At 42.5% G+C, this 22,734-nt stretch overlaps 1 protein-coding gene across 37 annotated transcripts in view; it reads right to left on the bottom strand.

The window, feature by feature from the left end:
- TCF7L2 (transcription factor 7 like 2) overlaps window positions 1-22,734 on the bottom strand; it is a 204,118-nt gene that overhangs the window by 119,545 nt on the left and 61,839 nt on the right. For 33 of the 37 annotated variants that reach the window (XM_074959307.1, XM_074959310.1, XM_074959312.1 and 30 more), the window contains exon 4: window positions 7,382-7,483. The exons of the other annotated variants lie outside the window; for them this stretch is intronic. In XM_074959307.1, the coding sequence (XP_074815408.1) occupies window positions 7,382-7,483 (102 nt within the window). The remainder of the gene's footprint in view (window positions 1-7,381; window positions 7,484-22,734) is intronic. 37 annotated transcript variants of the gene reach the window in all.

Raw genomic sequence — 22,734 nt, forward strand, 5'->3', positions numbered from 1 at the left:
ACTAAAATGCCAAGTCTCTGAAATACTCCAACGCACAGTGTAAGCCGCAACACTGTAATTCACCAGGAATGACGCTCAACAGTGGGCATGGCGTGTGCATCCACAGCTCCACTTCAGTACCTTCTCAAAGAACAACTGCACCCAGGGTTGCCAATTCTCACCGTTTTATTAGGCATTTGCGATATTTGCTAGTTTTCTTGAAGCCCAGCTTCAGGAGTCAAGTGATAAGGTGAGAACCTCAGCTTTCATTTAAATATATATATATATTAGTTTCTAGCCCTAATGGTCTGGAGGAAAGCTTGAAAAATTGCAATCTGAGTATATCCTAAAGGGTCAGAAACCAGAAGACAAATTTAAAAAAACCAGCTTGTATTTTTTTTTTTTTTTTTTTAAATCTCATGATCTTTTGACACTGCCTGACTCATGATTTTTGAACAACTGAGGTTGGCAATACTATACATCTTGCATGCCAATATCTATTCACTGCTAAAATATCACAACACCCAAAAGAATTTAAAACTCTAAAGGAAAAGAGCCACATCTGGTATAAAATCCCATAACTCCCATGACTGCAATGTAGCTGTGACACCACCAGCTGAGGATTGCACCATTGTCTCCAAGAGCCAGGTTTTTGAAGGGATTTAGGCACCTACAGAGGCACAGATTGCCTAGGCACCTAAGTCCCTACTCAAGGCTAAAGATGCAGTCATTACAAAGATTGCCAGCTTTCAATATCTCAGCCTTCAAGTACAGGCTTGCTCAATGAAAAATGGAAAGAGCCCATCATCAACTCAGGTTTTGTATGGTATCGGGATCGTGTAACATCATGGTGCAATGGAATTAAGTGATTCTAAAAATCCCAACTACCTCTCAACTGTACCAAATGATAAAGATAAAATCGTTTATTAAAAGACCCTAATCTACTCTAAACTATTGAGCATATATAAAATCATTACACTGAGCCCACAGTCAATAATATCGGTGTTCAGTAGGAGTTTATCCCATACCATTTCATGCTTCCTGTGCTGCTATTCTTGGGTTTTTCACTGAGCGCTAAATTTTCAGATTCAAACAGGGATTTAAGACAACTTGTCCCCTCTAAAAATCAAAGGAATTAGCAGTGAATGATTTAGCCACACTATTCCCACAGAGCAGAGTCAGTTTCGTGGCTAGATCTCAGTCAACAATGACTAGTCAGGGTAGAGCGATTTTGCACACATTTGAGGCATGTACTTACTTAAACATCATTTTGTGTGTTCCATAATTGCCAGAGCAGTTAGACAAAAGGGGTGAAAAGTGTTTAGCAAGAGATTCACTAAAACTTTCTAAATAGTTTGTATAAGGTCTTAAGAGTACTGCAGTACCACTGAAAAAGACTGCATGCTTGGACTCAACACCAAACTGTACCCTGCTATCTTGGAATACAGGCAACCCCCTGTTAACACACAAAACCTATTCTTCCCCCCCGCAGCCTACACCCAAAAGCGCCATTCTTGTCAATAAGCAATGAAATGAAACCCACACAAATCCTTCCCTCTAAAGTGCCACAGGATTCTAGACAATTTCAACATGCAGCCTGCATACCAAGAAGATCAGTTTGAAGGAAAAGTCCCATCACGTGCACACCTGTTGCCTCAAATCCAAAAACAACTTGGGAAGCTGTAGCAGAGAAAACGCAGCTACTCTACAACAAACTATTATGCAAAATATTAAAAACAAATAAATCTGAGAGCTTTAAAACCCATAGCTAGGGACTTCTGGCCCACACACACTAAGCTACGATTGCAAAATGTTTTGCTTACAAATAGCTGCATGTGCAAAGATACATACCTGTGCATGCAAAATGGTGATACATTTGTCCTCTCTACTGTTTGTTTGGACATGAATATTTTGGGGATGCATGTAGGTGCTTGAGTTTTAAAACCTAACTTAAGACAAACTCACAATCCCTTTTAAAAAGAAAAAAAGGGGGGAAAAGGCCTTTGCAAATGGAAACCACTTAAAAAAACAAAGGATTTTATTGTATTTATTTGTTTTTCTCCTATGGCTCCTACTCCAAATAATATGGTAAATGGTTTAATTCCCTCAAAAATGACCAAGTTACAAATAATGACTGTTCTCTATGCATGATTAATACATGGAGAACAGAAAGAATTTCAGATGCCTGAAGTTTCACTTGTCATATTACTTTTTCAAAACACTATTTTCCCCTCCTTAAGCTAAATTTCAGATAGCTAGAAAGATACTACAGCATTGTGGTTCTTTGTTCTTAGGGATTCAGACTACTCTATGGATGTGCTCGTTACACAATAGAAAAGCCAGACCAAATAGTCCCACCCCCAAGGTAAAATTTACATTGACTTCAAAAGTGTACCCTGCAGAAGAAAACGTGGGAATTTTTTGAAGACTTTTACCGTTTTGTAAGATAAACACTATACCAAAAACACCGTTTTTGGTACAGCATGTTTTTGCCTGGTACAAAGCAAGCTAAATGTAAGCTTTTGTATAACTAAAATACCAGAGGTAGTATCCAGTCAAAGGCCACTAACCCACAATGTTACCCTATCATCTGCAGTAGTTATAGCTTAGTCAGAATACTTACTCAGAAAACAGGGAATGAGAACTACACAACTTACATTATTAATGAAAGAAGGAAAATATAATTTTTAAAAAGTTAATTAAATTACCATATAGAGGGAATTATTCAAGACCTAGAAGGCCTAAAGTTCAGATCTTTTATTTCCTCCCTACAAGAACTGTGAGCAACCCTTGTCTCCACTCCACTTTCCTGCCCTATTGCATCTTAGACATAGACAAGAATCCTACTTCTGGACAGTGGCAGTTTTGTCAATTACACCACGCCGAGGGCACACAGGGACAGAGCATCATGGACACATATGATTCCAGGACAACAAACACCCCCTGTAAGTTGGGGATCATCCAAACTGCCCATCTGGATTTGATAGATGTTGAAACCTTTGTTCTTGGAAGACTGAATGTTTCCAAGGGGAAAAACAAAACAAAAAAACAAAACAAAAGCCCAGTATTGTACCCCAAAACCAAAAATGTTATTTGTAGGCTGAATTCAAAATTTTGGCCTGCCAGCCTTAATAGTGTATTCTTAAAAGAACTTCTCCCCGCCTCCAGTTTTCTTTTCACCCCTGGACACAGACATGCAGCTGGACCAAAACAAGATGCCATGCCTTAGTAGACAACTGAGGCACTGAAATGCAAATAAATGCACTGATTTTAAATGGATCCTCTTGCTGTACCTTCTAAAGTGTACTAAATACATAAAGAGAGTATCTAGCTCAGCATTTGTCACATGCAGCCACCGGTGCTTTTCTTGTGGCCACAGCCTGCTGGGCTGTAATGGGGTGGGGATGGGTGGCAAAATAGTGGTCCCTCCTCTTTCCTGTTGCTCCTGGATGCACCACCTCAGTGTTCATTGCTGGGACCACCAGCAGGGGTTGGGCTCTGCCCCCCTCTGGAGACACCTAGGGTTCAACGCTGGAGGAGAAGGCAGCCAGTGAATTCCCCACCTTCCTGGGGCAGTGGGGCTCAGGCTTTAGGCCTCAGCTCTGGGGTGGCGGAGCAGCAGGTTCTGGCTGAGGGGCTGAGGGCTCCAACTCCAGGCTCTGGCCGTGGGGCTTTAGGCTCCAGCCCCCCGCTGCCTCCCCCAGCCTCCCACCCACCATTGCCCCTGGCCCCTGCTGCCACCCCCGACTCCCCCATTCGGGACTTAATTTGTCCTCTGGGTTGACAGGGCTGAGTCAGTCTGCTGTGAAAAGTGATACTTGCATGTTTGTTAATATCACTTTTCACAACAGACTTACTAGCTAACAATAAATAAATTACAATGATTTGGATGTGTCTATGTGCATAATTATTTGTTTTTCCTAAAGCTAATTAAGTATTTTAGGGGAAAGTGTGAGAGCGGCCACCAGCAAGCGTTGGTGGCCACACTCTGAGGCCACCAAAAAATTTGTCCTGAGAACCCCTGTTCTAGCTGACATTCTCAGAGGTTTTGGAGACCCCCTCAAGCACCATGAAAAGCAGTATTAACCCAGCCCTTAGCGCTGGAGGTAATCCGACCAAATTATTCATGCTGGTCTTTTGCTTCAATTTTTGTAGCCTTAACTTCATGTTCTTAAACTAACCTGAAACAGAGACCAGAAGACAAATAAGTACAGCCCTGGTAATCATTAGAATACAGCCCTGTTCTGCAGTCCTGAGTCATTAAGCAAAACTCCCAATGAAGCCAATGGGTGTTTCACCTAAGCAGGGTGTAAAGCACGTAGCCCTAATTAGGAGTTGTGTTACGTGTGGCCAAGCATTCATAAGAAAGCATGCTTAAACAGTCCTTTCCTCCCTTTGTAATCCAGCTATAAGATTAGCCCCAAATCCTGATTTCAGAAATACATGAAACAAAGGAAGTGATTTGCCGGTGTCAGTCCTTTCATTACACATCTTTGAGGCAGCACGACAGATTTCAAGAGAAAAATCAGCACATGTACAAGATAGCAGTATGTGTGAGGGAAGAAAACTCTTTAGATACATCTTTATTTTGCATGTGTGTGCGCACAAACCCTGAGAGGTAAATATCTTTTCTTGTCCATATAAAGACTAATCACATTTTCGTAGCACAACTCAGTGCGGATCATTATTAGAGAAACTAGCAACACTTCCCTGGTGTGCTGTACATCAACAGCATCAACAAATGGTGGCACTGAAGAAATCTGACACATCCCAATCCAGCTGGCATCTGCATCTACTTAGCCCTCTTTCCGCCATCACCACCTCCCCCGGTATGTCACCAGTCACAAGGCCTTCATTTACAAAAAACTACATTCTTTATCTATTGGCATGACCAGGAATTGGAGTGAGGAAGGAAAGTGCGGGGGTGTGCACATGGGAAGGGAAACAGCATTTTTACATAACAAGGCAGAGCTTTCTTTTGGGGTGGTGGGGGGGGGAGGGCGTTTAAAAACGAACAAGATTAAACCTTGCACAAACTTTGTTCCATCAAAACACATTTCTTCTCCCCCCGCCTTTCCCCCAGAACATTGTAAGTAACACAAAAGATCACATTACAAATGACAGCTGTGGCTCTTTTGGAAGGTGGTCTCCATCTCAGAGGTAGTATATGTTCCTCACGGCCTAAGTGGTTGCTATGGTAAGTACACTTTTTATTGAATCGCAGAGTGAAACAGCTCTTAAAAATCCCCATAAACAGTCAAAATCCACAGAAGAGTCCACCTCAGGCTTCCTGGAAAAAGGTTTCCAAAATGGATAAGAGAATTTAGAATCTATCAGTTTTTTTGAGGGGGTGTCAACTCATCTATCCCTCATCTGCACATGCGTCAGGAATATGGTGAAGCAGCATTTAAATGGGTAGGGGTGCTGCAGGAAGGGAGACACCAGCAAATCGCTTGTGAGCTCTCCCGAAAGGGGCACACTGTGTCTGAAGGGAGGGAAATTGTTATTTATAAAGGACAGAGCCTATTCTTCTGAAGAGTAACAGACTTCAGTGAAACCTGAAATTCAATTACACCTCCCATCTTCATCTGCATTTTTAGATTCAGCATTTAAATTGCAATCAATTTAATATAAAAATAGGTGACAACTTATTTACAAGCAACACTTGACCTACCTTCAACGCGTATAATCCAATAGCAAAAATCATCCACCAGAATCTATTAAAATCTTTCTTTCCTCCTCCGATAAACAAGTCTGTCACAGCGAAATTTAAAATGAAAGACTAGCGATGTGCATGTTGCCCTGTAGTTTGCTTTGCTGTGGCAAAGGACGATAACCAGCCAGCCAGCAGAGGGCACATGAGTTATCAAACCCAGTTCCCAGAGGAATGTTTTCATCTCTGATGACCTCATTGACGATGGATTGATAAACAACTAAATAAAAGGCAGATTCTTGTTGGCTTATTCACCATTAGAAAATAGGTGATAGGCTGGCGTGAGGGAGGGGGGAAGAAGGCGAGGAATTTTGTTTGTAGACCAGATAAAAGAGGTAGTGAGGTAAACGTCTTTCTTTGAGCTCGTAGTACAGCAATAGCACAAACAACAGGAAGGAAAAATAAAATCTTTTAAAAAGTGAATAACCAGAATTTGGCATTGACCATTTAAATATCAGCACAGTCTACATTTCACTCTGCCTTATTCAGGTCGGTTTTTAAAACTATTAATTCAAAGAGTTATTAAAACATTTTATCAAAACTATTTAAGACGCTCATAACAAAGGCTCTGGGACTTTTCAGGTTTAAGAGACAAATATTTTTTTAAAAAAGACATTTCTAAGTTATTTTCATTTTTTAAAAAAAGTAAATTAATATCTTTCAAGTGTCTGATGTGATCTCTCAACTATATCAGCTTTAGATCCTATATCAAAAATACATGAGCAGTTTCCTTTTTGCATAATTTCACCTACGTAGCCATTAATTATAAAAAAAATAAAGTCAAAAACATGAGATCTGATGATAAAATATATTGAAAGAAATATTCTAACAAGCTGTGAGCCATCTTCTCAAGAGGTTAATTTATCAGCTCAACATTCAGAACTGATGGGCTCATTAGCTAAAAATTTCATAAAAACCAGATATAGGTGAATGTGAAAGAGTTTGGGCAGTCATAGTTGCATAGTGCAGTATACAAATAACAATTTTTTTCTTTTGGACATTATTTAAACACATACTCACATGCGGCTTTAACACTGTAACATTACCATCACTTTTACTGTATGGGAAGAAATTTGACTCCAGTAGCAGAATTCAACAATGGAACTGGATTTTTCTTGAGATGAATTGTAAACATACCATTTGCTGACATTCAGTGTTTATACTAAGTGAAAATGCACCAGAAACCAAAAGATTTTTGCTGTTGTTCGTTTTAAAATATTTTTAGCTTGATCCTAACAAGCCTGTATTCGGGTAAGACTCTGCCTGACTAACTCCCCCACAAGATTTGTCTGAGTAAGGACTACAGATCAGGCCCAGAATTCACAATGCTTCTTGGAGGTGGTTTATTTTTCAATATTCTCCCAAACCCAGTGTTCATTTCAACAGCTGGAAAGTTAGAATTGTAAATCAACTGGATTGGACTTACATAAAATCAAAATAATTTTGGAGAGTGTAAATTTCAGGGGCACTTAACTTCTTCACTTTTCCAAAAAGCAAGAGCTTATACGCCATGGATAATATTTTGAAGTGCTGCCCAGCAACAGAAAACTCATTCCCCACCCTTTACCCTGGGTTTGGCTTGCCCTTTTCTGTGTGTTGAGTAAAAGAAAAAGGATGACAAGCAAATGCTGTTAATGTCAAATGTCTTTTTTTTTCAACCAAGGAAGAATGTCTTCTGAGTTTACTTACAACGATGTGTGCTGGAGATGGAGACCTAGCATCCTTGAGGGCTTGTCTACTCTGAAGGCTCCCTGCCTGAACATCAAGCAGTGGCCATTTCATCTGGAGATACTGGATGGGAGAAAACAAAAATGGGAAAAGAAAAAATGAGTTCAGAAAAGAAAGACCAAATAAAACAACAAATCCTAGCTAACATGGGCAAAAAGATATAACTTAAAACACATGCAAGGAACTGAAACGAAAAACAGAGACGGCAGGTACCTTTGTATGGTTATGTGAAACAAAAATGGCCCAGAACACTAACATTTTCATTCATTTCATTTCATACAGCAGCATTTTCAAACAGCATAATAAGGAAATAAAGCAAATTGAAAAGACAATGTTATCTTGAATGAGTTTATTAACAAATCAGATCTGGAAGAAGAAAAAACACACAGAGAAATAAAATAGCTGAGAAACTGAGAGGGGCGGGGGAAGGGAAGGAGGGTGGACAGTCAAGTCTTTTAAAAAAAAAAAACAACCCAAAATAAACACAACTCCTGAATCCCAGCATATTATCATCTCACAGTAAGAATTTATTCAGCAAATGCCAATAATAGTAATAATCAACTTCTATAGCTCTATGTGTCTTCAAAGCACCATACAAACCTCACCGTGCAGTTCTACTCTGAAAGGCAACTCTGTATTGACCACTGTGAGGTGCCATGTTTATTTTCTCTCAGTGGCTTCCAGATCAAATGTTCTCAGTTTACAAGTTTATTTTGTGCTACCTTTGCAAACTCAACCCGGGGTCTGTAAGTCAAAATGGATTATTTCCTTCTTGGGCATCAAACAACCCAATTCTTGATGGGGGCCCCATCCTGAAAGAAAGCTTTTCTGATCCCCCTCTTCTGGCCTTCAAACAACCCCCCAACTCAAAGCAAGCGCCATACCAACTCAAAGCGGCACCAGACCCTGCCAAACCAATGCAAACATCTGTAGACATATTTCCACTGCTGCAACGATCCACACCCTCCATAGCACACCTTTCAAAATCCATGATTCCTACACATTCCTATCACAACATCTGGTGTACATCATCCAGTGCAGTGAATGCCCCAATTGCAACTAAGTGGTTGAAACCAGACAATCACTATGCTCTCGACTGAACTCACACAGGAAAATGATAAAAGACAAGAACACCACATCTCCTGTGAGTGAAGACTTTTCACAAAGTGATCACTCTACACCTGATCTATCAATCCTCATTGGAAACCTGCACAACACTTTTAAAAGGTGAGCCTGGGAGATCAAATTCATAACTTTGCTAGACACTAAAAATCATGGTTTTAATAAAGATACTGGATTTATGGCTTATTACATCCATTGTAACTCACTAACCTCACTTTTCTGTCCTATGATTTACAGTGTTGTTAACGGGCCATTTCACCTTGAATGGTCCCATAGTACATGTGCTAACTACTTATGCTGAATTATCTGTTGGATCTTGTATTTAGCTGTGAAACTCTGAGCACCTTTCCCAGAGCTGAAGAGCAGCTTTGTATAGCTCAAAAGCATGTCTCTCTCACCAACAGATGTTGGTCCAATAAAAGATATTACCTCACCCACCTTGTCTCTCTAATAGCGTTCCATGACACCTCTGCAACCTTGCTTCCTTCAATGGGTTTGCATAGGTGTAACTGATTGGCACTCTAAGTGAAACTTAAAGCTCATGCTCAAATAAATTGGTTAGTCTCTAAGGTGCCACAAGTACTCCTTTTTTTTTTTTTAAACTATCTGGTTGATCATACACAAGAAGAAATAAGTACAGCTCACTCTGTCCTCTGCCTTGATTCTGTGGGTCACTGAAGTCAGCAGATAGGACTCTGAACATACAGAAGAGTAGATAAGCTCAGTAAGAATGTGCTGTTTTTACTTAGTTCTTTTTCAGAATTGAACCAAACTTCAAGAAGCAACGGAGTTTTGGCACTGACTTCACTGGGAGCAGATATGGACTTCAAGTTCTGCACTAGGGCATGCATGTCTTCCCATTAAAGTCACCAGAATCACTGACATGCACCTGAGTGAGAGCAGAAATTGGCCCCACAAAAACTAGCAGAAGAAGTATACCCACAGTTCTCTGAGATACGCAGACGGAGCAAGCTGTGGAATAGTTTTCTCAAGGGATGTGGTGAAAGCCACATCGCTTGGAGACGTTTAAAAACAAACAGAACAAAGTTCTGGAGGACATACTGTAGTGGGACTTTCCTGGACTGAACCCCCATTGATTTAACAGGTGACATCTATTCCTATTTCTGTGCTGCACCTGTTATATCCAGTGTCTGCATCTATTTCATTCCATGTATTTAGCAGGATAGTAATGCCTTCATTTATGTGCATACAACATTTACTAGCGTGAAAGACCTGGTAGGTGCAAGGCTGTATGCACTGTGGTGACGGTCAACACGAGATGCACTATCATTTCCCATCACTTCAGCTATGTCTACACTGCAGTACAAGACTTGGCCCGAGTCAGCTGACTTAGGCTCGTGGGGCTCGGGATGCAGGGCTAAAAAATAGCAGCGTAGATGTTCAGGTGCAGGCTGGAGCCCAGGCTCTGAGACCCTGTGAGCAGGTAGGGTCTCAAAGCCTGGGCTCCAGCCCAAGAAACTCAAAGAGTCAGAGACTCAGTGCTGCAGGTTTTTTTAGTCAGTGTAGATATACTTTTGGAGAGTCTCATATTTTCAAGCTTTGGAATTCAAAGAAATAAACATGTGGTTTGTGCCCCTTTGAGTTCTTAAAGTTCCAAGAAAAATTTGTTTTTATTAATCTTCACATTTGGGATTTCGGCAAATTGGAGTAGAACCTTCCAGAATTTCTTTTACCAAAAAAAAACCAACAACACTAACAAAAACTATAATTATTTTGGAGAAGCAATGTTGCCAACTCACCATTTTAATCACAAGTTTCCCAGTGTTCGAAGTTTAAGCGAAGGCCCAGCTCTCGGAGACAAGTGATTATGAGAGAATCTCAGCTTTTATGATTGTTATTGTTATTTTAAGAGTAAGAATCTACCCATCCTGGTTTTGGACAAAAGCTTGAAAATGTGCCCTGATTGTACCCTCGACCATGGGTTCTCAAACTGGGGGTAGGGACTCCTCAGGGGGTCGCAAGGTTATAACATAGGGAGTCGCAAGCTGTCAGCCTCCACCTCAAACCCCACTTTGCCTCCAACATTTATAATAGTGTTAAATATATAAACAAGTGTTTTTAATTTATAGGGGGGGGGGTCGCACTCAGAGGCTTGCTACGTGAAAGGGGTCACCAGTACAATAGTTTGAGAACCACTGCCCTAGACTAGAGATTCAAAAAGCAGAAGGCAAATGAAAAGAACCTAAAACGTATCATTTAAAAAAAAAAAGAATCTTAGGATTTTTTTTAAAGACCAATCTCATTGTTTTTTGGGGAGTTTGAGTCATGATTTTAAACATCTGAGGTCGGCAATACCAGGCAAATCAATTACTAAGGCTTGAAAACTATCAGGTACTGTACACATGGTGATGGTAACATCACCATATAAACGTGTCTAAGAAAAAGTAAGTACAAGGCACTAAAGGTCTGCATGATCAGTTCCTTCATAAGGGGTTACACTGAAGGTCACAAACCCACTCCAACTAAAAGAAATAATGATACATGGATTGACAGACCACAACAAGTAATAGCTCCCCAAAATTTTCAGCAGCATTTTTAAACATTTAGAGCTGGTGAAAGATGTTGTTTCGTCACCCTACAGTCTGAAGTTTGCTGGATATCCACAGAACAGGCACAAGCACAAGGTAAAAGCCCCCACAGCACCCCTCGATGTGCCTCAGATCTGACCTGGATGACCATCTGCAAGGCAGGGATTAGTTCTACCACTGCTAACAACCAATAAAGGCAGTAAGTGCCAGGTATCCTGATGGTTTGTGGGAAATGGGCACTAGACCATTAGAAATTGGAATGAGGCATTTTTCCTAGCCCACCAGACAGCCATCAGATGGTCATGAGTGATTTAAAATATTGCTACAAGAGTGACAAAGCCACAAAGAAACTCAGTTTGTCAGCAGTTTTAGCAGATAGGTCAAGGACTGAGCAGGCCTGGACACTGTAGTACTTTTTTGTCACTAGGCAGCACTCCTCCAGGGCACGTTCAGATGCCCTGAACATGCAGCGTGGGGAAGTTCACATTAGACTCTTTCTACTCGCTAACTATTATGTGGCTAAACAAAAGGCTGTGGTCTCCAGTGATCAATTCAGAACCTTTTAGTGGCACTAAGTTCCCTCAGAAAGAAACTCCATGTGAAAGTAGGGTTCCTAAGTGTCCGGTTTTGGAACGGACCCTGGCAGCTCCGGTCAGCACCGTCGACCGGGCTGTTAAAAGCCTGGTTGTCGGTGCTGCGAAGCTCAGGCAGGCTAGTCCCTACCTGTCCTGGCTCTGCGCTGCGCCCCAGAAAGGGCCAGCAGGCTCGGCTCCTAGGTTGGGGGGCCACGAGACTCCACGCGCTGCCCCCATCCCAAGCACCAGGTCCGCACTCCCATTGGCTGGGAACCAGGCAGTGTCTGCAGGCGAGAACAGCACACGCAGAGCCACCTGCCATGCCTCCACCTAGGACCCAGACCTGATGTCCGCTTCCGGAACGCAGTGCGGTCTGTGGTGCCAGGACAGGAAGGAAGCCTGCCTTAGCCAAAAATAAGCCTGCATCCCAAACCCGAGACCCAACCTCCTGCCCCAGCCTAGAACCCCCTCCCACACCTTGAATCCCTCTGCCACACACCCCAGCCTGGAGCCCCACCCCCACCCCAAATCCCTCATCCCCATAGTCCCAGAGAACCCTAACCCCCCTGCACCCCAACCCCTGCCTCAACCCGCAGCCCCCTCCCGCACCCTGAACCCCTCATCCCCAGCCTCACCCAAGAACGCACACTCCCAGCCACAGCCCTCACCCCCTCCCACACTCCAACCCCCTGCCCAGAGTCCCCTTCTGCACCCTGAACCCCTCATTTCTGGCCACACCCACACCCCCAGTTAGAGCCCTCACTCCCTCCTGCACCCCAAACCCCTGCTCCAGCCCAGTGCAAGTGAGTGAAGGTGGGGAAGAGCGAGCAACTGAGGGAGGGGGAATGTAGTAAGCGGGAGACAGGGCCTCAGGGAAGGGGCAGGGCAGAGGGCATAGCCTCAGGGAAGGGGCCGTGCTAGGGTGTTCGGTTTTCTGGGATTAGAAAATTGGCAACCCTATGTGAAAGGTTCAATTTTTCCTGCTTCATCTTCAGTTTCTAGAAGAGAGTCAGTAATTTCACAGTGACTGCTACAATGTCCAGGTAGAACAAGCTAAGTGAAAGAAAGAGCCAAGAAGGAATTTACAACTGCTTTGCTCTTATATGTTTAAATCCCAGTAAAACCCTTCTACAAGCCACCCCAACAAAGAAGATGCCAAGAAATCTCATGTTACAAAGTCTAGGAGATAGCCAAACCTGCCTCTTTTCCTGGACACAGTTGGATGCGAATTCCAAGTGGAGTCCAAAAAGAAAATTCCAAACTTAAGGGTCTCACACGTGCAGCTTCCATTAAAACCAGTGGGAGTTACATGCATATCAAAGGGGAAAATAAACAGACCTCATAGACACCAGCAGTGTGCAGTGGTCAATAAAGTAACTTCCATCAGCTCTAGCCAGTGGCAAGCCTCCAGTTTTACATTCCAGCCCCATCAAGGGCAAGATGTTCTGTCCCTAGGATAAACACAAAGGGCCTCAGCAAGTCACTGTGTCAAGCTAACTAACTGACAGTTTCAATGTTGGGACACTCGCAAAAGTGTAATTGGCTGGCTTTAGAACGCCAGCCCCGTTGATAAAGTATGAAATATTAGTTTTGTTTAAGGTGACAAGCCTGGCTCGAGGACTCCACGTCCAAGAACTGCCATGCCTATAATACGACATTAATGCAGTGGCTTATAATTCTTACTTTGCATAAAAGCTTCATTGTGTGCCATATCCAATCTCCACAGGCTACCTGAGCCATAGCTTTTTACGAGTCTACAATACACATAATTTTCAATTATGTTAGGGCAGAACAGAATCACTGCCTATATAATATTACTGGTTGGAGGAAATGAGACTCAGCCCTACTGCCGAGAGAGCTAACTGAATCCAGATGGTTGTAGGGGGGAGTACAAGCAGTCCTATGGAGTTACGTAGCAGCAACCACCCCTCAGCAACTCTCTCTTTCACAATGGAACGAGATGCCAAGTAATTGCCGTGGCCCCCACCGCCCGCGCACCATACATTAGGTATTAGGTTGGAAACTGTAGAAGGGAGGACTCTTTTGGCAGAGGAAGAGTTACAACACAGCTCTTACATGCAAACTTTGGGGGGAGGGGGGGCAGAGACTGATTGCTTTCACAGGTTTACTACTGCTGCAGTGTGCAGTTATTCTTATTAAAAGAAGAAAATTAGATCTTATTACAGTCAGGAGGTAAATCCTTTCCTTCCTTGAGCAACTAAATAGCAGGAAATCCTTTTCTTTCGGCCCTAAATGCAAATTTCAGTCAGGCAGTTCCTCTAATTTGCACGGGGACTACAAAAATTCAAGCCTGACTTTCCCAGCATTCTGACAGTGGTTTTACATTCCTCGGAGGGGGGCAAAGAGAAGGAAATTCCCACCATCAGTAGTCCAGAATTAACACTCTCGCCTTCCCTGTACTTCACTAGACACACAATACACACTCCCCTCCTGCTTGTCTGCCTCAGTGTGGAAATTATGAATTGCCTATACAAACACTCAACTTCTCAGCCAATTAACTCAAACAAACCTGTGCAAATTATTTCCAAGCAAACTGCTGAAACAGGCTCCCCTGCCACCTTCTTAGATTTTTCAAAACACGCAATCCTGGCATAAGTATGTTACTCTCTGTTTAATAATATGATCTAATTGTGGATCAGCAGTGTGTATTTTTTTTAAATAACATTTTAAGCAAGAGAACTTATGCAAAATAATTGTTATGCTGCAGGCCTCTGCACAAAGATTAAAATACATGTGAGGCTAGCATACCTGAGAGAAACCAAAGCTGTCAAATTGTTAGCACAAGGGGAAAGGCAAATATCTCAAACGGCCCAGATTTGTTTTTGTAAAAGGGGTGCAAAAAACAAAAATCTTGAGTCTTATAGAAGCAAGATTTTACAAGTCACCTTGCTACTTCAGCTGGCATTCTGAAGGTCTGGTACACCATGGAACCCAACAAAAGCCACCGGCCTAGGGTCTCCAGTGGCAGTATTAACAACCTCTAAATGGGGCTGCTCTTCCAGGACTTTGTTTTGAAAAATAAAATGCTATCTGGTTACTATACGCCCAGGTTTCCCCAGACATGACCTCTTTTTTGGTCCTCCGATCTCTGTCTGGGCAGATTTTGAAATCTGAACAAACGTCTGTGATTTTGAGCCGGGCGGCTGGAGAGCAGCGGCTGCTGGCTGGCCACCCAGCTCTGAAGGCAGCTCTACCACCAGCAGCAGAGCAGAAGTAAGGCTGGCATGGTAGGGTATTGCCACCCTTACTTCTGCGCTGCTGCTGGCAGGGGGCTGCCTTCAGAGCTGGGCAGCCGAAGAGCTGTATCTTCCCCCCCAGCCCCAGAGCCATCCCTAGGGTACGGCAAACCAGGCACCATGCTTTGGGGAACCCCACACTTTGTAAGGGGGGGGGGGGGAGGGGGAGGAGAAGCCCCCCTCCAAACCTCCTCCTCCCCACAGTGCCTCCTGCCTACCGGCGGGCCGCACCAATCAGCGCCTCCCCCTCCCTCCCGGCATCTACCGCCAATCAGCTGTTTCACGACATCTGGAGGCGCAGATGGGGAGGGGAGAGGAGCAAGGGCGCAGCGCGCTGGGGGGCAGGGGGCAGAACTGGGTGGCGAAGAGGTGGGGCGGGGTGGAGCACCTCCTGGCAGATAGAAACTTGGTGCCCCGCACTCCCCTAGGCCCGGGCCCTGCACTCCTTAGGGGTGGCAGTGGCCCTGCCCCCCATTCCCAACTTCCCTTCCCCCCAGCAATGTCCTCTTTTGGGAACGTGAAATAGGGTATCTATTGGTAACTGCCTTCTAACACCCCTCACCCCCAATACTCAAACTTAGAAATGTTCATTAGAAACCATTACTCAAAGCACCCATCCGACACTGTGATCATATGACAGGTTTCAAAGTAACAGCCGTATTAGTCTGTATTCGCAAAAAGAAAAGGAGTACTTGTGGCACCTTAGAGACTAACCAATTTATTTGAGCATAAGCTTTCGTGAGCTACATCACGATGAGCTTCATCCGATGAAGTGAGCTGTAGCTCACGAAAGCTTATGTTCAAATAAATTGGTTAGTCTCTAAGGTGCCACAAGTACTCCTTTTCTTTTTGTGATCATATGTTTTTCTGCAGCAGTACACTTCCACTGGAGGAAGCTAGACGAGCTGTAGCTCACGAAAGCTCATGCTCAAATAAATTGGTTAGTCTCTAAGGTGCCACAAGTACTCCTTTTCTTTTTGTGATCATATGTTTTTCTGCAGCAGTACACTTCCACTGGAGGAAGCTAGATTGCAGAGTACACGTGTGTTTTTATCACACATCTGCAGTACTGTTTCCACCACTGGTAGGCACTAGAGTGGGTCTGCCCCAGAGCAAAAAAAAAAAACCCACTGTGTGAAGAAAACCAAGAAGAAATAAGACAACAAAGAAAGCCAAAGAGCTCAGCCAGATAATTGCTGCATTGTGTGGAAATGCAGTCAGATGCCAAAAAGAGATTGCTTCTTGTGTGTAAAGTACCTAAGTTTGCAGCCAATTCCTGGCCCCATTTAAGTCAGCAGCAAAATCCCCTTCAGTTTCTGCTCCAATAGTTAATCAGTTCTTCTTCTTCTGGCTCTCTCTCCACCCAGGCACCAATAAGACAATTTTTAATCTATTACAAAATAACTAAATTGATGGGGGAATCAATGGAAAGTTTTAGGTTTCCCAAAAAATGCCTCTCCCTTCACAATATTATGACAAATCATCTTTACCAAACAATATACAATTTACTGTAAAATTCATTGGAAATCTAGTAAATAATAATAATTGATCATAAAGAACCTGATCCTGCTTCCCACAGGGCCTGCTTCTTTCCACACCAAAAATTCTCACTGCAGTCAAGGGATGAAGGATTGAGTTCCAAATGCAAAAATACGTTTCTCTGTCCTCCACATCCCTCTTCTCTAGTTAGGAACCTTCTACTAACTACCATAACCATTTTGAAATACAATAATTTTAAAGTAATAATGATACTTGAGTAATAATCCCATAGTAATAAATAGCCTAGAATAAATTTTACAATAGAACCAGGAATAAAATAAAAACCTCCTTTGTAAAGCAAGTATATCAGAGAGCGAGACGGTACTAAGATAAACAAGGCACTGCAATATTCAATGAAGATGTAAACTCAAGGCTAATTCAACATACAAAAAGGTGTTCAGATAATATAATGATATTGCTGAACTGACAAATAATGCATGCTCACGTACACACACCAAGCAAAAATTTCTGTCCTTAATTCCCAAATAGTCATTTGTAGTGGTAGCAGAGCAGTGCATCATAGGACAGATACTGAAGCTACACCTAAATAAAAACACCTGTGGGTCTGAATTTCCCTGCTCTTTTCCGTTTAAGTTACCCCTCCTCCTTTTTCCTTTCCAATACTATAAGAGATCCCAAAGAAGGGGACCAAAGTAGCCCGTTTCAGTATTTCTTGCCAGTGCTAACTCCACTGAAATGATAATACAGCTCTTCCAGGGTCCCGTGTAACTCGGAGCATGAAAACTTACCCATTCAATAGCTCAGTCTGGTCTGAAACAGAGATGCCTGAAAACAGGATTAAATAATAACTGGGCACATGCAGCAAGTACTTATCAAAGGATCTCACTCAAAACCTCCAATAATCTTGTGAGACATTGGAGTAAATATTGTTTCAATTTTAGAGTGAAATAAGGCAGACGAAACTGCCCCGATTTCCAGAGGAGCCTAGTCCTGGCAGCACCTACTGGGGTCAACCCAACCTCTGAAAGTCAAACTTGAGCAAAAGTGACCTGAGCAAAGTCACAGAGCCAGTGTCAGAGATGGGAATAAAACCTGACTCCCTTTCTCCTGCCATAACCACTAGACGCAACCACCTCCCAGCTGGTGTTCAGTCTGCTATTATCTGTGCTTTGTATGTGGCTTTTCTTACACACATCTGTGAAAAAGCACACTCCAGCTTGGTATCACTGCATCTTATTGATTCCCATGATATCTAGTCACAGGCAAACTCACACTGCAATGCATACGGCAGAAACAGTCTGAAAAAACTCTGCACTTCTATAGCAAAGTAGCCTAGTTTTAAACGCTAATAACAATCCTAAAGAGATCCTGGGATACATAAAAAACAGGGGAATCCTGAGCAAGAGTAGGGAGGTCATTTTACCTCTGTATTTGGCACTGGTGTGACCACTGCTGAAATACTGTGTCCAGTTCTGGAGTCCATATTCAAGAAGGATGTTGATAAATTGGAGAGGGTTCAGAGAAGAGCCATGAGAATGATTAAAGGGTTAGAAAACATGTCTGATAGTGATAGACTCAAGGAGCTCAGTGTGTAACTACCTACATGGGGCTTCTCAAATCTAGCAGAGAAGTGTATAACTTGAATGGCTGGAAGCTAAATCTAGACAACTTCAGACTGAAAATGAGCTATATATTTTGAGCAATGAGGGTAATTAATCACTGGAACAATTTACCAAGGGTTATGATGTATATTGCATCCCTGAATTTTTTTTTAAATTGATATTGGATTTTTTTTAAAAAAAGATATGCTCTAGTCTAGTAAGAACCGTTATGGGGAAGTTCTATGGCCTATGTTATACAGGAGATCAGACGCGGTGACCACAATGGTTCTTTCTGGCCTTGGAATCTATAAAACCTAAAGAATTAGCTCGTACAAAAATTAGAATGAGAGGTGCTGTTATAAAGCAGTGGTTTTGAACCCGAGGGTCCACAGACTATGCCTAGGGGGGTGGTCTGTGAAAGGTTGCCATTACCATAGAAGAGTGGTTTTCAATGCGTGGTCCGCAGACCCCTGGAGGACCACAGACTATGTCTAAGATTTCCAAAGGGGCCGCACCTCTATTCGAAATTTTTTTTAGCAAATGAAGAAAGGTTGAAAACCACTATTATAAAGCAATGATTTATATTATTGAAATAAAGCATCCATGAACAAAATTAACCATTTAAAAACATTACGTGAACGTAATGCTCGGAGAAGGTGCTGAATTAACAACCATGGAGACAGAATGTGTCCACAGAACAGATACTTCATGGGCAGCACCTGTGAAGGGGTAGGATCTTGCACAAACTGCCACAGTGTCTTAACCCTGACCTAGGGAGTCACCTCTCTGGCCTTGTCTACAGTGTCAAGAACTAGACCTGTAACTCAGAGGTGCAGCTCCAACAATGGTAACACTGCTAGTAACGCTAGTGTGGAAAGGACTCAAATGCTTACCCCCCGTCTAGTGTAGAGCGCCAATAAACATTTGTGCCAGTGAAGTTACATCATGGAGAGGAGGAGGGGGGGCACGGTAGGTGGGCAGATTACAGGACCAATTTTTGCTAGTGTACGAAAGGTCTTGGGTGAATGGGTAATTCAACATGCCCAATCACTGTCTGCAGAGAGCGACATGGTTGTCATTTAGCAAGGTAGGATTTCTGATGTAAATACTTGGCCTCCAGAAACAAGAGTGAGACCAACCAGACCCTGCAAGAACTAATTTAATAGAAAAGTCGTAAAAGGAATAACATTCATGTGATGTGGAAGTACAGTAACAGTTTCTGCAGTTCATTCAACCTCTCAGAGCAACTCTAGAGAGCAGTTCAATTCTACATATATTCCCGATGCTGTGAAATAGTCTGTCAGTCTGTCCGTCCACAGATGTTTTCAAAGCACCTTATTATCAAAGAATCTAGGCACTGAGAAACGATTGGATTATGAAGATTTGTACAGTCTCTCTTCTGCTTAGCAAGCAAGCGGGGCTTGATTTGTAGGTGGATCTTGGGAGAGTGCCACTAATTTTATTTCTTGTATGCAGTGTATTGTAGCCATGTCGGTCCCAGTATTTTAGAGACACAAGGTAGGTGTGGTAATATCTTTTACTGAACCAACTTCTGCTGGTGAGAGAGACAAGCTTTCAAGCCACCCAGAGCTCTTGTCTCTCTCACCAACAGAAGCTGGTCCAATAAAAGATATTAACTCACCCACCTTGTTCCACTACTTTTATTTTTAATTTGAAACCTGCCACAGGTCATGTTGTAGAACATAGTAGTGCATTTTGGATATCAGTGACTTACTGAGCTATAAAATAATCATGGAGGACAGAAGAAATTCAGTGACTGTAAAACATCAAGCTTTCTACTTATTTTAAAACAAAAAAAAAAGGTAGTCATATACATATTATTTTAGAAGAATTTCTCTGCACCATGATGTGTTCCAAAGAAGCATGGAGTGTTCATTACAGAAAGAACAGAGTGGAAGGGGTGAAATTTCAGCACACTCGCTCTATTTGTAGATAGGGATGTTCTGAATGAGCAAAACAATCAACATGAGATTTAGTGAACAATGTAATGCACAGACCCAAAATTCATTTCTCTCTCTGGCAATCTCCCAAGAGAAAGAAATAAAAAAGCGACAGAGGTTTTGTTACTAATGTTTGCATGAAAACCAAGAATTGGTTTTATGGTCCATAAAATCTACATTCCTTCCTCCCCATTTAAAAAAGGGTGCTGAAAGTCTTGATGTAAGGTTAGTGGGACTGACCACATCGATGATCTGAACTACCTTTGATGAAGGAGAAGCTCTGACCACATTATTAGAACTTTCCAACTATAGTAAGGAGCTGACAGCTGTTTAAAAATAGGTAGCCCAATTTCAGGCTTTGCAACCACCATTTTTAGAACTATGTTCAAATCCCTCCACTAGAAGGTCAATCCAGTGTGCTTCTGCTTTAACTCTGTAGAACACATCTGCCCCCTGGCACCACAGGGTGGACCATCCAAACACGCATTAGAAAAACTGCTTTTGCTTTCTATTACTGAAGACATTGCAAGAGATCTTTGCAATGATCAGGATGCCCATGGAGGGCTTGGCTGCAGGAGAGTTATTTCCCATGATGTTTATATACCAACACTAATCTTTGTCTACACCAGTTTATTCCAGCCCTAATATCCCCACTTGGAACCATAACCAGAAATAGGCATTTGCCCAACCTACTCTCCCACGTGTTGCCTATTTGTGGGGAAATCTTAGCTTTGCCTGCTCTGGTGGGGGAGAAGCAGAAGGGGTTGATCAATATAGGGAACCTCTTGCCTCAGGTTCGCTTTGCAATGTGCTTCCAAGCACGGCATGTCATAACTTTAATCAGTATGGCCATGGTGCAACTCCTAAGCTCTATTCCTGGCTCTGCAAAGGACTCATTGTGTGGCCTTATGCAATCACATACACCAACATCTTCCAAGGTGGCCACTTGATTTTAGAAGCCTGGATTTTTGAGGGACCAGTTTGAACCCCTTGGTCTAATTTCTGAAATGCTAAGCACCTATAACTTTACCTGAAGGCAATGAGAGTAGTGACTGTAAGACATCCAGGACAAGGAATACTTCTTTACGTGGGTTTATACAATGCCCACGCAAGAGGGCTTCAATCCTGATTGGGACTTTTGGAATTTGAGCCATAGTTTCATCTCAGTTTTGCTATCTGTAAACTAGGTGTTAATACTTACATCTTAATTCTGTGCATCTTAATTCTATGATTGCATTGAACTCTTGGGATACTTCAATAAAGGTGCTGTAGAAGAGGTGTTTTTGTTTGCATGTTATTGTAAATATCATGTATGGGAGTTTTTACTGAAAAAGTCTCATTTTCTCCTACTGTTGGGTAAGTGAAACTCATGATGACTTGTATCACTACCACAAAAATTCCTGTTGATGTAGCAATTCTGGGTGAACTGCCGGGAGCCACTCTGTAGTAAACCCAGCAAATTTCATACTGAATTTCCTGTCGCCTCCCTTGTGGTTTCTATATGTGATTGGGTCTTCACTGCGACAAGGGGTTACTTCAGAATACGTGGCTCCACGGATTTCAGACTGTCATGAAAACCAAGAACTTGCAAAATTCTCTCCTTCCCCAGGGTCAGAAACTTGTCGTCTTCGCCAAAAGAAAAAAGTTTTAACACAGAAAATGTAATCATAAGACTGCAAAAAACATCCCCAAGGTAATACTGAAACCAAAAACATTCTGATCTCACAGGAGAGGTTAGGAAGAGTGTTGGGGGCGTTTTTTAAACATCATTGGAGACCTTTCCACTGCATTCCCATCCTTCTGCATATGCCTCATTGTAATGATTTAAGTCAAATTGATTCAAGTAGATTGTGTAGAAGTCTTAGAAAAACACAAAAAGGGTCAAGAGTCCCCTTGGTTAATTTTGCTGGTTGAGTAACAAACTTGTGGGGTGGGGGGAATTTTTTTGTCAGAATGACCTTCTAGGAGAGGAGCTACTCCTCTGATTAAAACTCTTGCTGCCTCAGCCAGAATCCTCCTGCCACTCAAGTATCATCTTGCTGTAACAAATTACTCCTAACCCTGGATTACAGCGCTTTCCAAATCCCTCCTAGAGAGCAGGGAAATAAACATTCCCTCCCAGGATTCAGTACAAGTTGTTTCCCCTATCAATAATCCTTCCCTCTATTTGCTCCTTCCACAGCATTAGCCCATGAGGCCAGCAAGACCACTCGCACCCACTTTCCTTTCAAACATAAGCTGAATGTCTCAATTGTCCATTAGGAAAGTAAAAGATGAAGGCTTTGCTTCCCCTGAAATCCTCACACAATGGTTAACTATCTCCACACACTTGTTATTTGACAGCAGACTACAAATGTCTAATCCAAATCACTCAGGGGAAGCCCATACCCTTCCCTCCCCCTCCACCACCACCACCACCACCACCACAAATTCCTTCATAATATACAAGCAAAAAAACCACACAAAAACCTATCATTCAAAGGAAGGATGAGGAACCTCAGAGAAAAAGAAAAGTATGAAGACAAAGCAGCAGATAAATCACCGTAGTTATGGAAGAAATAACCAACATTATCATTATCATCACATATGTCCAATGCCCTCATAAAAGGGATAATATATTTACACAGAGGGAGAGATGCACCATTTGCGATTATGACAAAAGAAACAAATTATTTGAAAAAAAGAAGTGACACCTTCCAACCCTCCTTCCCACTCCCTACCCCACAACCCACCCAATATATTACTTTAA

The sequence above is a fragment of the Natator depressus genome, chromosome 7 (genome assembly GCF_965152275.1).
Source record: "Natator depressus isolate rNatDep1 chromosome 7, rNatDep2.hap1, whole genome shotgun sequence".
Classification (NCBI taxonomy): Eukaryota; Metazoa; Chordata; order Testudines; family Cheloniidae; genus Natator; species Natator depressus.